General features: G+C 49.8%; 1 protein-coding gene across 6 annotated transcripts; it reads right to left on the bottom strand.

Moving 5' to 3' along the window:
* Nucleotides 1-5,207: 5,207 nt before the first annotated feature.
* Nucleotides 5,208-8,310, bottom strand: LOC119278784. Of its 6 annotated transcripts, none has more exons than XR_005137960.1 (5): nucleotides 7,841-8,310; nucleotides 7,670-7,748; nucleotides 6,053-6,178; nucleotides 5,737-5,855; nucleotides 5,236-5,611 (listed from the first exon to the last, which is right to left on the bottom strand). XR_005137960.1 is itself a non-coding variant. In XM_037560132.1 (4 exons), the coding sequence occupies exons 1-4, from the start codon at nucleotides 7,844-7,846 to the stop codon at nucleotides 5,323-5,325; spliced, it is 711 nt and encodes a 236-aa protein (XP_037416029.1). In that variant the 5' UTR covers nucleotides 7,847-8,310; the 3' UTR covers nucleotides 5,236-5,322. The 6 variants fall into 6 exon arrangements, 1 of the variants encoding a protein (XP_037416029.1); XR_005137959.1 differs by having other exon boundaries at nucleotides 6,053-6,126; XR_005137961.1 differs by having other exon boundaries at nucleotides 6,053-6,122.
* Between the last annotated feature and the right edge of the window lie 9,686 nt (nucleotides 8,311-17,996).

Genomic DNA, 17,996 nt, shown 5'->3' with positions numbered 1-17,996 from the left:
TAAGTGTGTGATTGCCACTCTGTTATAAATCCTCGAGTACTGTGCGTGTCAGCATTACCGATCCAGGGATGACACTGATGCACAGAGACTTGGTCCATTTGGGTCGGGTCGCTACAAGATGGTATCAGATCACACGCTGACTGTAGGACACGACCACTAAGTTGAACCATAGGTCACTCTCCATTACTCATTTCTGACTCCTCTCCCCTTTTCTACTCTATAGGATGGCGGATGCAAGGAACAAGTTTGCACAACCGGATGAAAATTCCCCTTTTGGACAACACTTGAAGGAAGTCACTAAGTACGTGAATATCGGAATACCAATTTCACCGGGACCTACATCGCCACTTTACCAGAAGAGGAGCGTTGGATGATTCAAGTTCAAGTTCCAGGAAGGACGTTCATGCCGGTCACTGAGCCCATAGAGTTTTCGTTTGATGCACCAACCTGGAGTCTAGGAAAGAGTATGGCAGCCCACATTGCCATGGGACGCATTGGATAAGTGTACCACAAGGATCTCAAGGACACTATCTACCAAATATGTGGGTGCCGAGATGAGCAATGGGAGATGATCAGCACCAGGAGAGATAGGTCCATTGTAGCTTTCATCCAAGAGTTAAACCAGCACATTCGCCGCCAGAAGAACCAGATGTGTGCAGGCATGATAGATCTGAAGAAGGCAATGACCAGGATTTCGGAACTAGAAGAGGAACTCAAGTCTACACGCGACGGATATGAGGAGGAAATGACGATACTAGTGGAGAAGAATGACGACCTGACAAGGAAGCTAGGATATTCATGGGAGATCCTGCACCAGGAGGTGATGACGACAAATCCAAGGACTACATCATCATCGACGACACCGACTCAGAACCAGACGATAGCGATGATGACTATGTTGATGAAGCTGGAGCAGATATCATGGAGTCTTCCAGTGATCAAACTTTCTAGTCGGTCACCATATCAGTAGTAGTATCCCCCCCCATGTATATAGTATAGTCTGAGCACTTTTGTAAACAATATTTAGACCGATTGTATGCCCTTGTTTGAATTGATTGAAGTGATATGATTGTGTTTGTCTCATGTGCATATGGGTAGTGTTTTCCCCTTTATCCCTCATTCTATTATGTTTTCTCATCTTTTCTAAACCTATCAGATGCCTCCGAGACGTGACAATGGATTTGCCTTCCCACCGGAGCTCACCCAGTTGATCCAGCAGCAGAATACCCTGATGCAGCTACTAGTCTAGAATCAGAGCCAAGGCAACAAAAACAACAACCCACCACCACCACCACATGTTAATCACTTAGCCCGTTTCCTAAGGCTGAATCCATCGGTGTTCTCCAGTAGCACCGAGCCGATTGTTGCAGGTGATTGGCTCCGTAAGATTGGAAGGGAGATGAACACTGCAGGATGCACCAATGCGGAGAGAGTGTGTTTTGCCGCACACCAGCTTGATGGACCCGCAGCATCATGGTGGGAGAATTTCACAGCCACTTACCCCATTGACACTGTTACATGGGACCAGTTCCAGCAGGCTTTCCGTACTGCCTATGTTTCAGCAGGAGCTATGGCCATGAAGAAGCGCGAGTTTCATGACTTGCGCCAAGGAGGACGCACAGTGGGCCAGTATGTGGATGACTTTAGTAAGTTAGCACGTTATAACCCGGACGACGTTGCTACAGATGCTGCTAAGGAGGAGAAGTTTTTGGAGGGACTGAATGATGAGGTGAGCATGCAGTTGATGGTGGCAACCTTCAACAAGTACCAGGAGTTGGTATATTGAGCTCTTATTATTGAAGGGAAGCAGCAGCAGATAGACAGCTGCAAGAGGAAGTATGGACAAGGGAAGTACAATTCTGGAGCTCAGCAGAGACCCCGTTTTACCTCGAACTCGGGAGCAGACATTAACCATAACCATGGAGGCCATAATTCTAATGGAGGAATTCCGCATAACCATAGTGGCCCCAAGAATGGGAATGGGAATGGAGGAAGCAATGGTCAGAACCGTTCCAACCCAGCAACGCCCGCCAACAAGGATCTAAGTTACATTACTTGTTTCAAGTGCGGGAAGAACGGACATTACGCCACGGAGTGTTCTAAAGCAAAGAACGGAAATGGCAATGGAAGCTCTGGGAAGAAACCCAACCCTTTCAACAGGGGACAGGTGAACCGCGTTAGTGTGGAGGAGGTTGAAGCACAGTCGATGCAGTAATAGGTAAGTTTTTGGTTAAGTCATTTATTGTAATCGTTCTTTTTGATACTGGTGCATCACATTCATACATATCAAGGGGATTTGTGGATAAGTATAAGTTGCCAACCCAAGCACTTAGGTCACCCATGTTAGTAACCTCACCAGGAGCAGAGTATATGGCTAGCCTATGGTGTGATTGGTTACCCTTAAGGATTGGTAACTATGTGTTCCCCTTAGACCTAATAGTATTGGAGTCACAAGGACTGGATGTAATATTAGGCATGGATTGGTTATCGAAGTATGGAGGGAACATTGACTGCACCAGTAAGTCAATTATGCTCACCACTCCAGAAGGAAGAAGGATTAAGTATGTATCACGGCATATGCCGAGGAGGACTCAAGTGAATTCCTTATCAGGAGTTGTACAGGAGGAAGTACCAGTGTTGAAGGATTACCCAGATGTATTTCCGGAGGACTTGCCAGGCATGCCACCGGATAGAGACATTGAGTTTTTGATTGAACTGTTGCCAGGCACCGGGCCAATATCTAAGAGACCATATCGGATGCCCGCACGGGATTTGGAGGAGATTAAGAAGCAGATTAAGGAGTTACTGGATAAAGGTTTTATTCGACCAACTTCATCACCTTGGGGATGTCCAGTACTTCTAGTGGAGAAGAAGGATGGATCGTTAAGGATGGTTGTTGATTATCGTGCGTTGAATGAAGTGACGATTAAGAATAACTACCCGATGCCGATGATCAATGATTTCTTTGACCAGTTGCAAGGAGCTAAACTATTTTCCAAGATCGATCTACGATCGGGATACCATCAGCTAACGATTCGAGAGCAGGATATACCTAAAACAGCTTTTACCACAAGGTACGGGCTATATGAGTATACTGTTATGTCATTTGGTCTGACTAATGCGCCTGCCTATTTCATGAACATGATGAACAAACTGTTTATGGAGTTTTTGGATAAGTTCGTCATGGTGTTCATTGACGATATATTGGTCTACTCAAAAAAATGAAGAAGAGCATAAGGAGCATTTGTGTTTGGTTCATGAGAAGCTCAGGCAACATCAGTTGTATGCCAAGTTCAGCAAGTGTGAGTTTTGGTTGAAGGAAGTTGGATTCCTCGGACATGTTATATCCGGAGAAGGAATAGCAGTAGACCCCACCAAAGTTGAATCTGTGACCAAATGGGTAGCAACCACATCAGTTGGAGAGATCAGGAGTTTTCTTGGACTCGCAGGATATTACCGGAGGTTCATAGAGAATTTCTCCAAGATTGCAAAGCCCATGACGGAGTTGTTGAAGAAGGACACCAAGTTCAATTGGACTGAAGAGTGTGAAACCAGTTTTCAGGAGTTGAAGAAGCGTGTGGTTACAGCCCCAGTGTTGATTCTTCCTGACCAACATAAGGATTATCAAGTGTATTGCGATGCTTCACGTCGAGGACTTGGAGCAGTGCTTATGCAGGAGGGAAGAGTGTTTCATATGCCTTGCAACAACTTAAACCTCACGAGCTAAATTATGCCACCCATGATTTGGAGTTAGCAGCCGTAGTGCATGCATTGGAGACGTGGAGACATTTTCTCGGAAACCATTGTGGGGTGTACACGGATCATAAGACTTTGAAGTATATCTTCACACATAAGGAGTTGAATCTCAGGCGAAGGATATGGTTGGAGCTCATTAAGGATTATGATATGAAGTTGCATTATCATCCCGGAAAGGCTAACGTATTAGCAGATACGTTGAGTCGCAAGAGTTGTGTCAACACGCTCATAACCAGAGATTTACTCAAGTAGTTAGCAGAGGATCTTCGCGAGCTATGTTTGGAAATAGTTCCGAGAGGTTATCTAGCAGCATTGGAAATTTATTCCACTTTGATGGATAAGATCCAAGAAGCTCAGAAGGCTGACAAGGAGATTGCTGAAATAAAGGAAAGGATGAGCAAAGGAAAGGCCAAAGGATTTCGTGAGGATGAGCATGATACTTTATGGTTTGAGGACCGCGTATACGTGCCTAATGACCCCGAGATCAGGAAGTTGATTCTGCAGGAGGCCCATGATTCGCCGTATTCGATTCACCCAGGAAACACCAAGATGTATCTAGATTTGAAGGAAAGTTTCTGGTGGACAGGAATGAAGAAGGATATTGCTGAGTATGTAGCAGTATGCGATGTATGTCAGAGAGTTAAGGCAGAGCATCAGAAGTCAGCTGGATTGCTACAGCCACTGTCGATACCCGAAAGGAAGTGGGATAATCTTGGCATGGATTTTATCACGGGATTGCCCAGGACTCGTTCAGGCTATGACTCTATATGGGTTGTAGTCGATCGCTTGACGAAAGTAGCTCATTTGATCCCAGTGAAGACCACTTATACAAGTGCGAAGTTAGCAAAGATATACATGACCAGGATCGTATGTCTGCATGGAGTTCCGATGACCATTGTATCAGATAGAGGAACCCAGTTTACCTCAAAGTTCTAGAATCAGTTGCATGAGACTTTGGGTACTAGGCTAGAGTTCATTACAGCCTCTCATCCACAGACAGATGGACAGACCGAGAGAGTCAATCAGATTCTAGAGGACATGTTGAGAGCTTGTCGCTAGATTATGGATCTAGTTGGGATGACAACTTGCCATATGCAGAGTTCTCTTATAATAATAGTTATCAAGCCAGTTTTAAGATGGCCCCTTTCGAAGCACTACTAGGAAAAAGGCTACTAGTAGCGCGGGTAAACTGTCTAATAGTAGCGCGGGCACTCGCGCTACTAGTATCACGCTACAGCTAACTAGTAGTAGTAGCGCGGGTGCCACCCACGCTACTACTACTTCTATTAGTAGTAGCACGGGTGGCCCCATGCTACTACTATCTCAACCAGCGCTACTACTATCTAGCCACCCACGCTACTACTATCTCAACAAACGCTACTACTATCCTAAGTACTAGTAGCGTGCAATTTTCGCCCACGCTACTACTAGCTAATTAGGAATTAAAAAAATAAAATTTAGATATAGTATTCATGGATAGAAATCAGAAACACGTCCAGTGCAAAATAAACTCATGTCACGGAACAACATCTCAACTGGAAGAAATCACAGACATCCCATTTAACATCAGACGAACACAACCATCATCAAAAGGTGGGTACCTTCCCTAGAGTTCCACCACCAACCTAAACAGACCACTTCTATAGATGTATCTACCAAAGCTTGGAGTTCAGACGCCGGTGGGCCTTCCCCTGGACGGTGGCATCGAGGACCTCCACCTCGGTGACCTCCGACGTCACGATCACCTGGATGATCATCTATGTGCAGCAGTCGTCGGGCTTCACGGCGAAGTCCGCTTCCAAGTGGTTGAAGAGCACGACATCCACCAGGGCATGGTAATCCGCCTCGATCACCCCTGCACCCACGTCGGGAAAGTGAAAACTTATTGGTTCACGTCCATATCCAAATCTAGTATTGTATTTTCTTTCTTTTTTGCACATGCACATGAATCAATAGTAACAGCCCAACGTTGGTCCTTACTTGTTACAAGAGGCATGATGAAGGTCGGGTCCCCTCCTTGTTGCACGAACAAATCCAAGGAAGACACTGCCGCGAGACGCAAAGAAGGCTAGGTCCCCTCCTATAAATAGCCGAGGTGCCTGAAGTTGTAAGGGATCTTAATAATGAACTCATTGTAATGCATAATAACAAGAAAAAGATCATTCAATTTGCCAGGTTGATAGTTTTGAGACATATGAAAGGATAATGTTGGTAACAGCCTTCATTAACAAGAACAATGGGCCAAAATGACATTTGTTTCACCAAAAAGATTAATGAAGAGATATGTAAGATTTACCTGAGCAACATCAGCATACCCTCTGATCCTTGCAAGAACTTGGAGGCCAAGGTTCCTAGCTTTCTCCCCACTAACTAGCACAAGTACAGCAAGACCGTCGTTGTACATTGAAAGATAAGAATGGCACTACGGTTACACTCAAAGTAAACATTGCTTTGCAAAACCTATTCTATTAATACTAAAAAGAAAATACGGGTCAAATTAGAGAATTATCCTAGAAAATCAAACAATAATTAGAAACGGCTGGCCATCAATTTAACACACGGTAAAACAATACCCATTAGATTTTGACAATATCTCTTTGGCATTAAAGTTGATATAAATAACCCACCTATGCCATTATGAAAAAGAAAACGTTTTGTTTCTGATCTGAAGATACAGGTACAACATCCATAGAATATATAACAAACCTATGCTGTGTTCAAAAAAAAAATAACACACCTATGCCATTAAGGAAAAAAATTATGTTTCCAATCTCAAGATACAGAGGCGACCCGGAGATACATGGCAGAAACATATCTTCTTTCGTATATCATCTTGGACGTGTACTACATACCTTACCCTTTCGGAAGCTAGCTAGCTACACAATCAGCTAGATCGATTCGCCGGCTGGTAACGCGCACTGCCTTTTTTCTTACCGGATAGCAGCTCAAGAACCTAACTAAATAGGATTAGGAATACTACTTGATCATATATAGATTAAGTACAACTTAAATCCAACAGTATACATCGGTACATGGCATGCATCATGTCCTTCAGCATGAGAGAGCCTCATGCATCCTTCAGGAGATGAGACTGATGCCATAGCCAGCAAGATGTGGCTAGTGTAAATAATTGTGCCATCCACAGGAATTTCGCCTACGCATCAGCAACTCTAGGATCAACGCACTATGTAAAAAAATAACTATGACTGGGAAAAATGATTTATATGGGTTTCCTCGTAATTTACTGGGTGGCAGTGCACTATATCCCTCCCAATACAGTAATAAAATAACACCGAATAGAGCTTGAACAGAACTAGTAAGCGCTAGATGAGGGACAGCAGACAGAGCGGAGCGAGCACAACATCAGGGGCTTGATCGATCAATCAATCGATCGGCGCTCGCCACCGTAAGGCCAAATCGGTTATAACCCCTCACCAAACGGGTACTCCAGTCCGCTGGGCTGATTCCCCGCCGCCGCCGACGAAGGGAACCACCGGAGAGGGACGGGGAGAGAGGCAGGGGAGCGGCGGCGTGCATGCGTGCTTACCGTTGCGGCACGGAGGGGCGGACCTCGACGATGACAGGGAAGGAAGAGACGCCGCCGCACGGAGGCCGAATTTCCACATCCACCCCAAGTGCAAATATCAGAGATAACAAACAAAAGTGTCTTCCTAATTATCTTCTAGCGAAATACACTTCAACATTGATATCGAAGAAAAAAATTAGGTCCAATGCATAAGCCATAACAGCTGTGTATACCTACTACGCTATTCACAGTTCAACAATGACATTGACAGCACAGAAAATCATTCATTATAGATAGCAATTGAAAACACCAGCACAACCAGATTGCATAAACACCTCCACTGCACAAATGAAAGTAAGTTGGATGATTGCGCGAGGCCATACATACCGAGAGCAGCAGCGTTATCTCCAGGGCCTTGACGTCCTTGAAGGTGGCGTAGGCCGTCCTCCCAGTCGCCACCGCGTCACTGCAGCAGTAAGCCCAAAATCGCCATGCGGTTAGACAGACGGGACAAGTGGCAGAGGAATTGGAACGGGGAAGGAAAGGAAGGAAGCCGACGCTCATGGGCTGATGTCGACGTGCTCGATTTCGCCGGAGAAGGACAAGAACTCCCGCACCTCCCGCTCCCCGGCCAGATCTGAGATGTTCCGCACATGCACCGTCCTCGTCCCCCTCCTCCCCTCCTGCAACCCACAAGATAGACTGCCCGTCAGCGATCGACGCAATCCAAAAGCAACAACAACAACGCTGCCGCCCGCCCGCCGGCACATCAATCGCTCGCTGACGGCCGAGCGGCTGCTTGATTGCTGGAGACGCCGAGCGGCAGTTTCCCGTGTGCGCGGGTGGCTATATCCCCTTTGCACGGCGTAGGGCGGCCTTCACTTCTTCAATTCTTGTCGGGGTGGACAGCAGAGAGGAGATGAGGTTGAGGAAGAGGAAGAGGGAAGGGGAGGCCGCCGGTAGAGGGGATTTCGATCTAGATCTGGATGGGGGTGGGTACGTGGTGTGGGAGAGTGGAGTGGGACCGTTGGTGGGATAGCGGTGGCGCGGGGTGCCCACCGGCGCTATAGATATCTATCTAGTAGTAGCGCAGGTTTTACACCCAGCGCTACTACTACTGTCCTTCGGGAGGGTATGGTGAAAATCATTTAGCAGCAGCGCGGGTTTTCAGTGTCCGCGCTACTACTATTCTGTATTAATAGCGCATTTGTCTGGCCGCGCTACTACTAATTAGCAGTACCGCGTTTTTTTAACAAGCGCTACTGCTAAATTTCTGTGTATAAGGTTTTTTCTAGTAGTTAAGCCTTATACGGAGGGAGGTGCAGGACATCGTTGTTGTGGGATGAAGTTGGTGACTGAGGGAGTCCCGGACTAAGGGGTGTCCGGATAGCCGAACTATCATCATCGGTCGGACTCCAAGACTATGAAGATACAAGATTGAAGACTTCATTCCGTGTCCGGTGGGACTTTCCTTGGCGTGGAAGGCAAGCTTGGCGATACGGATATGTAGATCTCCTACCATTGTAACCGACCCTGTGTAACCCTAGCCCTCTCCGGTGTCTATATAAACCGGATGGCTTTAGTCCGTAGGACGAACAACTCTAGGGTTTAGCCTCCTTGATCTCGTGGTAGATCTACTCTTGTAACACACATCATCAATATTAATCAAGCAGGACGTAGGGTTTTACCTCCATCAAGAGGGCCCGAACCTGGATAAAACACCGTGTCCCTCGTCTCCTGTTACCATCCGCCTAGACGCACAGTTCGGGACCCCCTACCCGAGATCCACCGGTTTTGACACCGACATTGGTGCTTTCATTGAGAGTTCCTCTGTGTCGTCGCCGATAGGCTCGATGGCTTCTTCGATCATCATCAACGACGCAGTCCAGGGTGAGACCTTCCTCCCCGGACAGATCTTCGTATTCGGCGGCTTTGCACTGCGGGCCAATTCGCTTGGCCATCTAGAGCAGATCGAAAGTTACGCCCCGGGCCGTCAGGTCAGATTTGGAAGTTTGAACTTCACGGCTGACATCCGCGGGGACTTGATCTTTGATGGATTCGAGCCACAGCCAAGCGCGCCGCACTGTCACGACGGGCATGATTTAGCTCTGCAGCCGGACAGTACCCTGGAGGCCGCACTCGAGCCCGCTCCGATCTTCAATTCGGAGCCGGCTGCGCAGATCGAGGACGGATGGCTAGACATCGCCTCGGGGGCTGCAACCTCTACAGCGATAGAGCCGAACACTGATCTTGTCCCTCACGAGGCTCGTGACTCCGAGGTGCCGGACTCCTTGCCGGACTCCGAACCTCCCGCGCCCCCACCAATCGAATCCGGTTGGGCGCCGATCATGGAGTTTACTGCCTCGGACATCTTTCAACACTCACCTTTTGGCGACATCCTGAGTTCGCTAAGGTATCTCTCATTATCAGGAGAGCCCTGGCCGGACTGCGGCCAGGACGGCTGGGATATGGACGACGAAGAAATTCAAAACCCACCCACCACCCACTTGGTAGCCACTGTCGATGATCTAACCGACATGCTAGACTACGACTCTGAAGACATCGACGGTATGGACGACGATGCCGGAGACGACCAAGAGCCAGCGCCTACCGGGCACTGGAAAGCCACCTCGTCATATGATATATACATGATGGATATCCCAAAGGATGGGAATGGCGAAGGGGCGGCGGAGGATGACCCCTCCAAGGAACAGCCCAAGCGCCGGCGTCAGCGGCGCCGCTCTAAATCCCGCCATAGCAAGAATGAAGATTCCGACACTGGAGATAATAACACCCCGGATAGTGCCGAAGACAACCCACTCCAGCAAGATCCAGCGCAGGAGGACGGGGACGCCAGCCCTCATGAGAGAGCGGCAGAAGAAGAGGTAGAGGATTATATGCCTCCCTCCGAAGACGGGGCAAGCCTCGACGACAATGAATTCGTCGTGCCAGAGGATCCCGTCGAACAGGAACGTTTCAAACACAGGCTTATGGCCACGGTGAACAGCCTCAAGAAAAAGCAGCAACAGCTTAGAGCTGATCAAGATCTACTAGCCGATAGGTGGACTGAAGTCCTCGCGGCCGAAGAGCATGAGCTCCAACGCCCCTCCAAAAGCTACCCTAAACGTAAGCTGCTCCCCCGATTAGAGGAGGAGGCATATGAACCCGCATCACCAGGAGACAATACGGCTGATCGACCACCCCGTGGTCGCGACAGAGAGGCCTCTAGGCCCTTCACTAGACCCGTACCCCGGCATCGCTCGAAAAGCACAAGGCCACAGGGGAACGCTTCGGACTTGCGAGATATATTGGAGGATAGGGCAAGACAATCAAGATCGATCTATGGATCGCGTGGGCGCCCCATGATACGTGACGACAACCGTCGCACCGGACACAGTAAGTCCGGCCGGGCCGAACAAAACAGACAAAGCTCTTCTGAGCTCCGTCGTGATATCGCCCAGTACAGAGGCGCCGCACACCCACTGTGCTTCACAGATGAAGTAATGGATCATCAAATCTCTGAAGGGTTTAAACCCGTGAATATTGAATCGTATGATGGCACAACAGACCCCACGGTTTGGATCGAAGACTATCTCCTTCACATCCACATGGCCCATGGTGACGATCTTCACGCCATCAAATATCTCCCCCTCAAGCTTAAAGGACCAGCCCGGCATTGGCTTAACAGCTTGCCAGCAGAGTCAATTGGGAGTTGGGAAGACCTGGAAGCCGCATTCCTCGATAACTTCCAAGGAACATATGTGCGACCACCAGACGTTGATGACCTCAGCCACATAATTCAGCAGCCAGACGAATCAGCCAGACAATTCTGGACACGGTTCTTAACCAATAAAAATTAAATCGTCGACTGTCCGGATGCGGAGGCCCTAGCGGCCTTCAAGCATAATATCCGCGACGAGTGGCTTGCCCGGCACCTAGGACAGGAAAAGCCCAAGTCCATGGCAGCCCTCACATCACTCATGACCCGCTTCTGCGCAGGTGAGGACAGCTGGCTAGCGCGCAGCAACAACCTCAGCAAAAATTCTGGCAGCCCGGACATCAAGGACCGTAATGGCAGGTCGTGTCATAACAAAAACAAACGCCGCATTAACGGCGACAACAGTGAGGATACGGCAGTCAATGCCAGATTCAGAGGCTCTAAACCCGGTCAGCGGAAAAAGCCATTCAAAAGAACTACTCCGGGTCCGTCCAATTTGGACCGAATACTCGACCGCTTGTGCCACATACATGGCACCCCCGAAAAGCCAGCCGACCACACCAACAGGGACTGTTGGGTATTCAAACAGGCAGGCAAGTTAATTGCCGAAAACAATGACAAGGGGCTGCATAGCGATGACGAGGAAGAGACCCGACCGCCGAACAATAGAGGACAGAAGGGTTTCCCACAACAGGTGCGGACGGTGAACATGATATATGCAACGCACATACCCAAAAGGGAGCGGAAGCGTGCACTCAGGGATGTATACGCGATAGAGCCAGTTGCCCCAAAGTTCAATCCGTGGTCCTCCTGCCCGATCACTTTTGACCGGAGGGACCACCCCACCAGCATCCGCCATGGCGGATTCGCCATATTGGTTCTAGACCCGATCGTCGATGGATTTCACCTCACCAGAGTCCCGATGGACGGCGGCAGCAGCCTGAACCTGCTTTATCAGGACACAGTGCGCAAAATGGGCATCGACCCCTCAAGGATTAAACCTACCAAGGCGACCTTTAAAGGCGTCATACCAGGTGTAGAAGCCAATTGTACAGGCTCAGTTACACTGGAAGTGGTCTTCGGATCCCCGAATAACTTCCGGAGCAAGGAGTTAATCTTCGATATAGTCCCGTTCCGCAGCGGCTATCATGCCCTGCTCGGACGTACCGCGTTCGCAAAATTCAACGCGGTGCCGCACTACGCATACCTCAAGCTCAAGATGCCAGGCCCTCGAGGAGTCATCACGGTCAACGGAAACACTGAACGTTCTCTCCGCACGGAGGAACATACAGCGGCTCTCGCGGCAGAAGTACAATGCAGCCTCTTAAGGCAATTCTCGAGTCCGGCCGTTAAGCGGCCGGACACAGCTAAGCGCGCCCGGAGTAACCTACAACAAGACCACCTGGCACGTGCCGAGCACGCGTAGCAGTGCGGCCCCAACCCCAGCCCCTGTAAAACGTCAAGATAGGTCCTTCACGTACACCATTACGCTCTGAAGATACCATGAGCATGGGGAGAGGGGCGCGACCACGATAGGCCCAGACTGCGGCTCAACCACACCAGGGGCTCTCAAGTGTGTCGTTCTTTTTCGTTTTTCTTTTTCTTCTCCTTTTTATTTTTACCCACAGGACTCCGTTCGTCAGAGGCCCTGTCCGGCAGTAGACCTGCCGAACTCACGATGCAACAGCCAGGGAAGAAGAAAGGCTACAGCGAATACCCAGGTGGTCTCCATTACGCGAGCATTAAATCTGTTTTATGCACCATTCCGCAGCCTACCCCTGGAGGGATACATGTTTAACAGTCCCATCCCTTGCTTATTGCACCATTTGTATCGTTCTGCACTTATAGCAGTTTTTCTTGAATAAGTAATGCAGCACCTTTTTGCTTCTAATTGCATTTCTCTTTTATGCATATGTTCATTTATGACATTACGCATCTGTATGTTTCGGTACGGCTAAATACACCAGGGGCTTATGTTTCCCGCATCATGGTGTGATAAGTCCGAACACTTTCACAAGTGCGGCACCCCGAACTTATAGCACTATATGCATCAGCTCCGAATCATGTCTTGGGTCAATAGTTGGGTTTGCTCGGCTCCCATGTTTTGGTACCTTACGTTCCGTTGTATCGGCTAAGGTAGCACTCGGAGAACCACTGCGATTGCGCCCCAGTTGAGCTGGGTTAACGCCTTAGTGGAGAAAGCTAAAACTGACTGTCATGATGAGGCGAGAGCTGGTCGCTGTTCCAGAGGTTTTTTGCAAGTCCCTAAAGACTTATGCCGCTTAGAGCGAGGAGCCGGTTTTTATCCGACCCAGGCGTGGATAGCGCCCGAAATTTGGCCTTCCGAAGATTAGGGGCTTCGCCGAAATTTAAAATTATAGAATTCTATGGCTAAGTGAGAGTGTTCAAGCATTATAAGTCCGGTTGCCTTGTTCGTTGCGTTGAGCGCCTCCCTAGATGGACCCAAATATGGGAACAAGAGTGCTCAAATTTATCCCGAACACCCCAGCACTCGTGGCATGGGGGCTGAAGCCGACAACTTGCCATCTCTCAGATTTGATAAACAGCCGCACAGAAGGTAATATTTTAAATTAAAATGTGTTTCTTAGCGCAAATGAACTAAGTTTTCAGCGCACAGGATAACAAAATGCGAGCCTACTCAAATATTACATCTTTGGAGCACTCACCCGCAATAGTGCAGGCACCCTTCAGCACACTCTTATAATACATCTCGGGCGTGCAATGTTCCTTGCCCTCCGGTGGTGGGTCCGTCACGAGCTTCTGGGCATCCATCTTGCCCAGTGCACCTTTGCACGGGCAAGGGCCCGACGAGCACCTTCAATACAGGTGGAGTGCTTGATGACTTCAACCCACGGGCACGCATCCACCAGCCGCCGCACCAGGCCGAAGTAGCTCCCAGGCATGGCCTCCTTAGGCCACAGCCGAACTATGAGGCCCTTCATGGCCTGTTCGGCCGCCTTGTGGAGCTCGACCAGCTGCTTCAGCTGGTCGCTTAGGGGCACCGGATGTCCGGCCTCAGCATACTGAGACCAGAAGACCTTCTCCGTCGAGCTCCCCTCCTCGGCCCGGTAGAACGCGGCAGCATCGGACACGCTACGAGGGAGATCTGCGAACGCTCTTGGAGAGCTCCGAATTCGGGTAAGCGACAGGTAATTAACACTCACATGCTTACTTTGCATGAAAAATGCCTTACCCGCTGCTATTTTCTTTACCACCTCGATCTCCTGGAGGGCCTTGTAGGCTTCGGCCTTAGCGGCTTTGGCACTCTCAAGAGCCGTCGCAAGCTCAGACTCTCGAGTCTTCGAGTCACGCTCCAGGCTCTCATATTTCTGCACGAGATCCTAGAGCTCTTGCTGTACCTCCGCCACCCGCGCCTCCTGCTTCTCTCGCTCGGTGCGCTCCGCAGCCGCATCACGTTCGGCCGCAGCCACCGCCTCTTTCATGGTCGCCACCTTGTTAGTGGCCCCCGCAATACCCACGTTATCCTTGTCATTCTTTTTGCAACCAAAATCCTTTTCTGTAAGGTACAATTTTAATAAGGTGTTACTCACCTTCCTTGTCCTCGAGCTGCTTCTTGGCACGGCCGAGCTCGTTCTCGGACCACTCGAGGTTTTTTTTCAAAGTATTGACCTCCGCAGTCAGTGCGGCAGAGGTCAGCAGCGCAGCCTGCAATCCCATATTGACATATTTTTTATGACTCCTGCGTATATCTTCTTAGATCTTCAGTCCGGCTTTTCTTTCCGAACACCAAACCGAGCATCAGGGGCTACTGTCTATGCGATACTATTTTACATATCTCAAAATTCTTACCTCCAAGCCTGTTAGAAGGCTACTGCAGGCTTCGGTCAGCCCGCTCTTGGCGAGCTGCACCTTCTGAATCACCGCACTCATAACAGTGTGGTGTTCCTCTTTGATGGATGCGCTATTGAGCGCCTCCAGCAAGCTATCCGGCGCCTCCGGTTGGACGGAGACTGCCGGTGTCATGGTCTTGCCCTTCTTACGAAGGGGCCGCCCGCCGGACTCCGGAGCCACTATGGGATCCGGAGCCGAGTCCGGTGCAAAGTCCGGGAGGTTGTCCTGCGACACCTCCAGGGCCTCCTCCTCCTGGCGGGTCCCTTCCTGGGATCCCACCTCGGCGTCGTCCGTGTCACGGGGGGTGGAGGCGGTCGGAAGAGAATCCATATCCGACGCACCTAAGGACCCGCTCGACAAAGCGGGGAGATCGTCCTTGGGCAGACTGTAGGGTTGTATGCGGCATTAGAAAGACATTGTGTGGCAAAAAAGATAAACCATGAAGTTATTCGGGAGTCCGGATACTCACGATCTCGCCAGGGGCTTGGCCCTTGGAGGCCAGTCCTCGTCGTCGTCACTGGCGTTGGCAGAGCAGTCCGGGGGAAGAGTTTTTCCCTTCTTGGACCCTTCGGCCTCCTTTGTTGGGGAGGCCTTCCTTTTCTTCTCTCCTCCCGCTGGGGAAGAGGCTTTCTTCTTCTCCTCCTCACCTTGGTGAGAGGAGTCGTCCTCGGATTCATCATCCGATAGCACCTGAAAACCGGAACTCTTCCGAGTCCCCGTGGCCTTCTTCTTGGCCTTCTTCTCCGGCACCACATGGGGTGCCGGAGCCAGCAGCCCCGTCAAATGGGCGTCCGCTGGGTCCTCTGACAATGGGGCCGGACAGATAGCCTGTGCGGCATTCTTCAGCCAGTCCTGTCAAAGGAAAGGGAGTTTAGATCCCGCATAGAGTCAAACTATGGAAAACACGCGTCCCTTAAAGGACAGAATCACTTACCTCATCAGTTGGACGCTCCAAGCTGAATCCGCGATCTTCGTTAGCGGATGCGGGAGCCTCGGCGCCCTTGAACAGCACCTTCCAGACATCTTCGTACATAGTGTCAAAGAGCCCATTCAGAGTCTGGTGCTGCGCCGGATCGAACTCCCACATGTTGAAGCCCCGTCATTGGCACGGGAGAATCTGGCAGATGAGCATGACCTGGATTACGTTGACAAGCTTGAGCTTCTTGTCCACTAGCTTTTGGATGCAAGCTTGGAGTCCGGTCAGCTCCTCCGAATCACCCCATGTCCGGCCGCTCTCTTTCCAGGAGGTGGGCCGTGTGGGGATGCCGGATCTGAATTCAGGGGCCGCTGCCCATTTAGGGTCACGCGCCTCGGTGATATAGAACCACCCCGATTGCCACCCCTTGATGGTTTCCACGAAAGTGCCCTCGAGCCAGGTAACGTGGGACATCTTGCCCACCATGGCGCCTCCGCACTCCGCTTGACTGCCCTTTACAACCTTCGGCTTGACACTGAAGGTCTTGAGCCATAAGCCGAAGTGGGGCTGGATGCAGAGGAAGGCCTCACACACGACGATAAACGCCGAGATGTTGAGGATGAAATTCGGGGCCAAATCATGGAAATCCAAGCCGTAGTAGAACATGAGCCCCCGGACAAAGGGATGGAGTGGGAAGCCCAGTCGGCGGAGGAAATGGGGAAGGAATACTACCCTCTCATGGGGCTTGGGGGTGGGGACGAGCTCTCCCTCGATGGGGAGCCGGTGCGCGATGTCGCTGGACAAGTATCCGGCGTTGTGCAGCTTCTGGATCTGCCCCTCCGTGACGGAGGAGGCCATCCACTTGCCTCCTACTCCGGACATAGTTGGAGAAGGTTGAGGTGAGATGTGCGGGCTTGGGCGCTGGAGCTCGGGTTCGCAGAGATGGATAAGCTAAGGAGGAAGAAGGCACAGGTAATAGGGTTGGATCTCTATCCCCTTATATGGGCGGACGAAAACATGCGTCCCCACCGGCCCGATAAAACTCGCTTATCTCCCAAGCGCCGCAATCAATGGCGCGGTTGGGTTACCCACGTCCATATTGATGGGAATCCCGGAATAAGGGGAACACGATCTCTGCTTCGACAAGACGTGCCAAGGAAACCGCTTCGCTAAACGCGCTGAGGTGGTATAGTAAAAACAATTCGAGTAAAGGCTTGGTAGTGACGTGACGTCACGCCATCAAATACGTCAGCAGATTGAACTTGTGTAAATATTATTCTCTCTACGGGGGTATGTGGAAATTATTTTGCAGAGCCCGACACTATCCTGGTGTTCACAATCTTCTATGAATTATTCAGAGGGAGAACCTGGGAACGAGAGGAAGACCTACAGAAGGACCACCCGCACCTATTTTCTAGCCGACCTGAATCTCGAGGGCGAGATTCATCTTAAGAGGGTAGGTTTGTAACATCCCAAATTTTCAATTTTGAATGTTATACATAGGTCATCATACGTATATCATATTTTAATTGCATTTTGGTTGATCCTAGAAATTCTAAGCAACTCAAGGACCCACGGAGAGAGTTGGGGATTTCGTTATATTTGAATTTTCTCAAATATTGAAAAGAGGATCATTTTGGTTCTAATTATTTTTCCTCTTCAAAAATATTTCTAATATTAAAATAAAAGAGAGGGGATAAAATGACTTCTCCAAAATAAAAGAAGTATTGGAGGAAAAATGTTAAAATCAAATGATTATTTTATTTGGACTTTTATTGCTCTTTTATTTGAATTAGAAAAATATGCATGTTTTTAAAATTGCATTTTTAGGCCAGAAAAATATTCACTTTGTGCTAAGTATTTTATTTAGACAGTGAAAAACTGTTTTTGACATTTTTAGATTTTTTTTCTTTTATTTGGATTTTTTTGTTTCGGTGGAATTTTTTTAAAAGGTTTCCCCGCCCGACTGGGCCGAAGCCCAGCCGAGCAGGCCGGCCCACCCAGCGCCGCCGCCTCCCTCCCGTTCCCAACTCGGACTCGGTGGAGTCCGGGCGCTCCACGCCGCCGGCTGCCACCTTCCCCAAGACCGAGGCCCCCCGACCCCATATATAAGCCGCCAACCCGCCACCCGCCACCGCCATCCCACACCTGCAGCCACCGCCGCTCATCGCCGCAGCCGCAGCCGCGAGCCGCCGCCGCCCGCGCCG

The sequence above is a fragment of the Triticum dicoccoides genome, chromosome 3B (genome assembly GCF_002162155.2).
Source record: "Triticum dicoccoides isolate Atlit2015 ecotype Zavitan chromosome 3B, WEW_v2.0, whole genome shotgun sequence".
Classification (NCBI taxonomy): domain Eukaryota; kingdom Viridiplantae; phylum Streptophyta; class Magnoliopsida; order Poales; family Poaceae; genus Triticum; species Triticum dicoccoides.
Note: the sequence above shows the minus strand (reverse complement) of the source record. Positions and strands in the feature narration are given on the sequence as shown.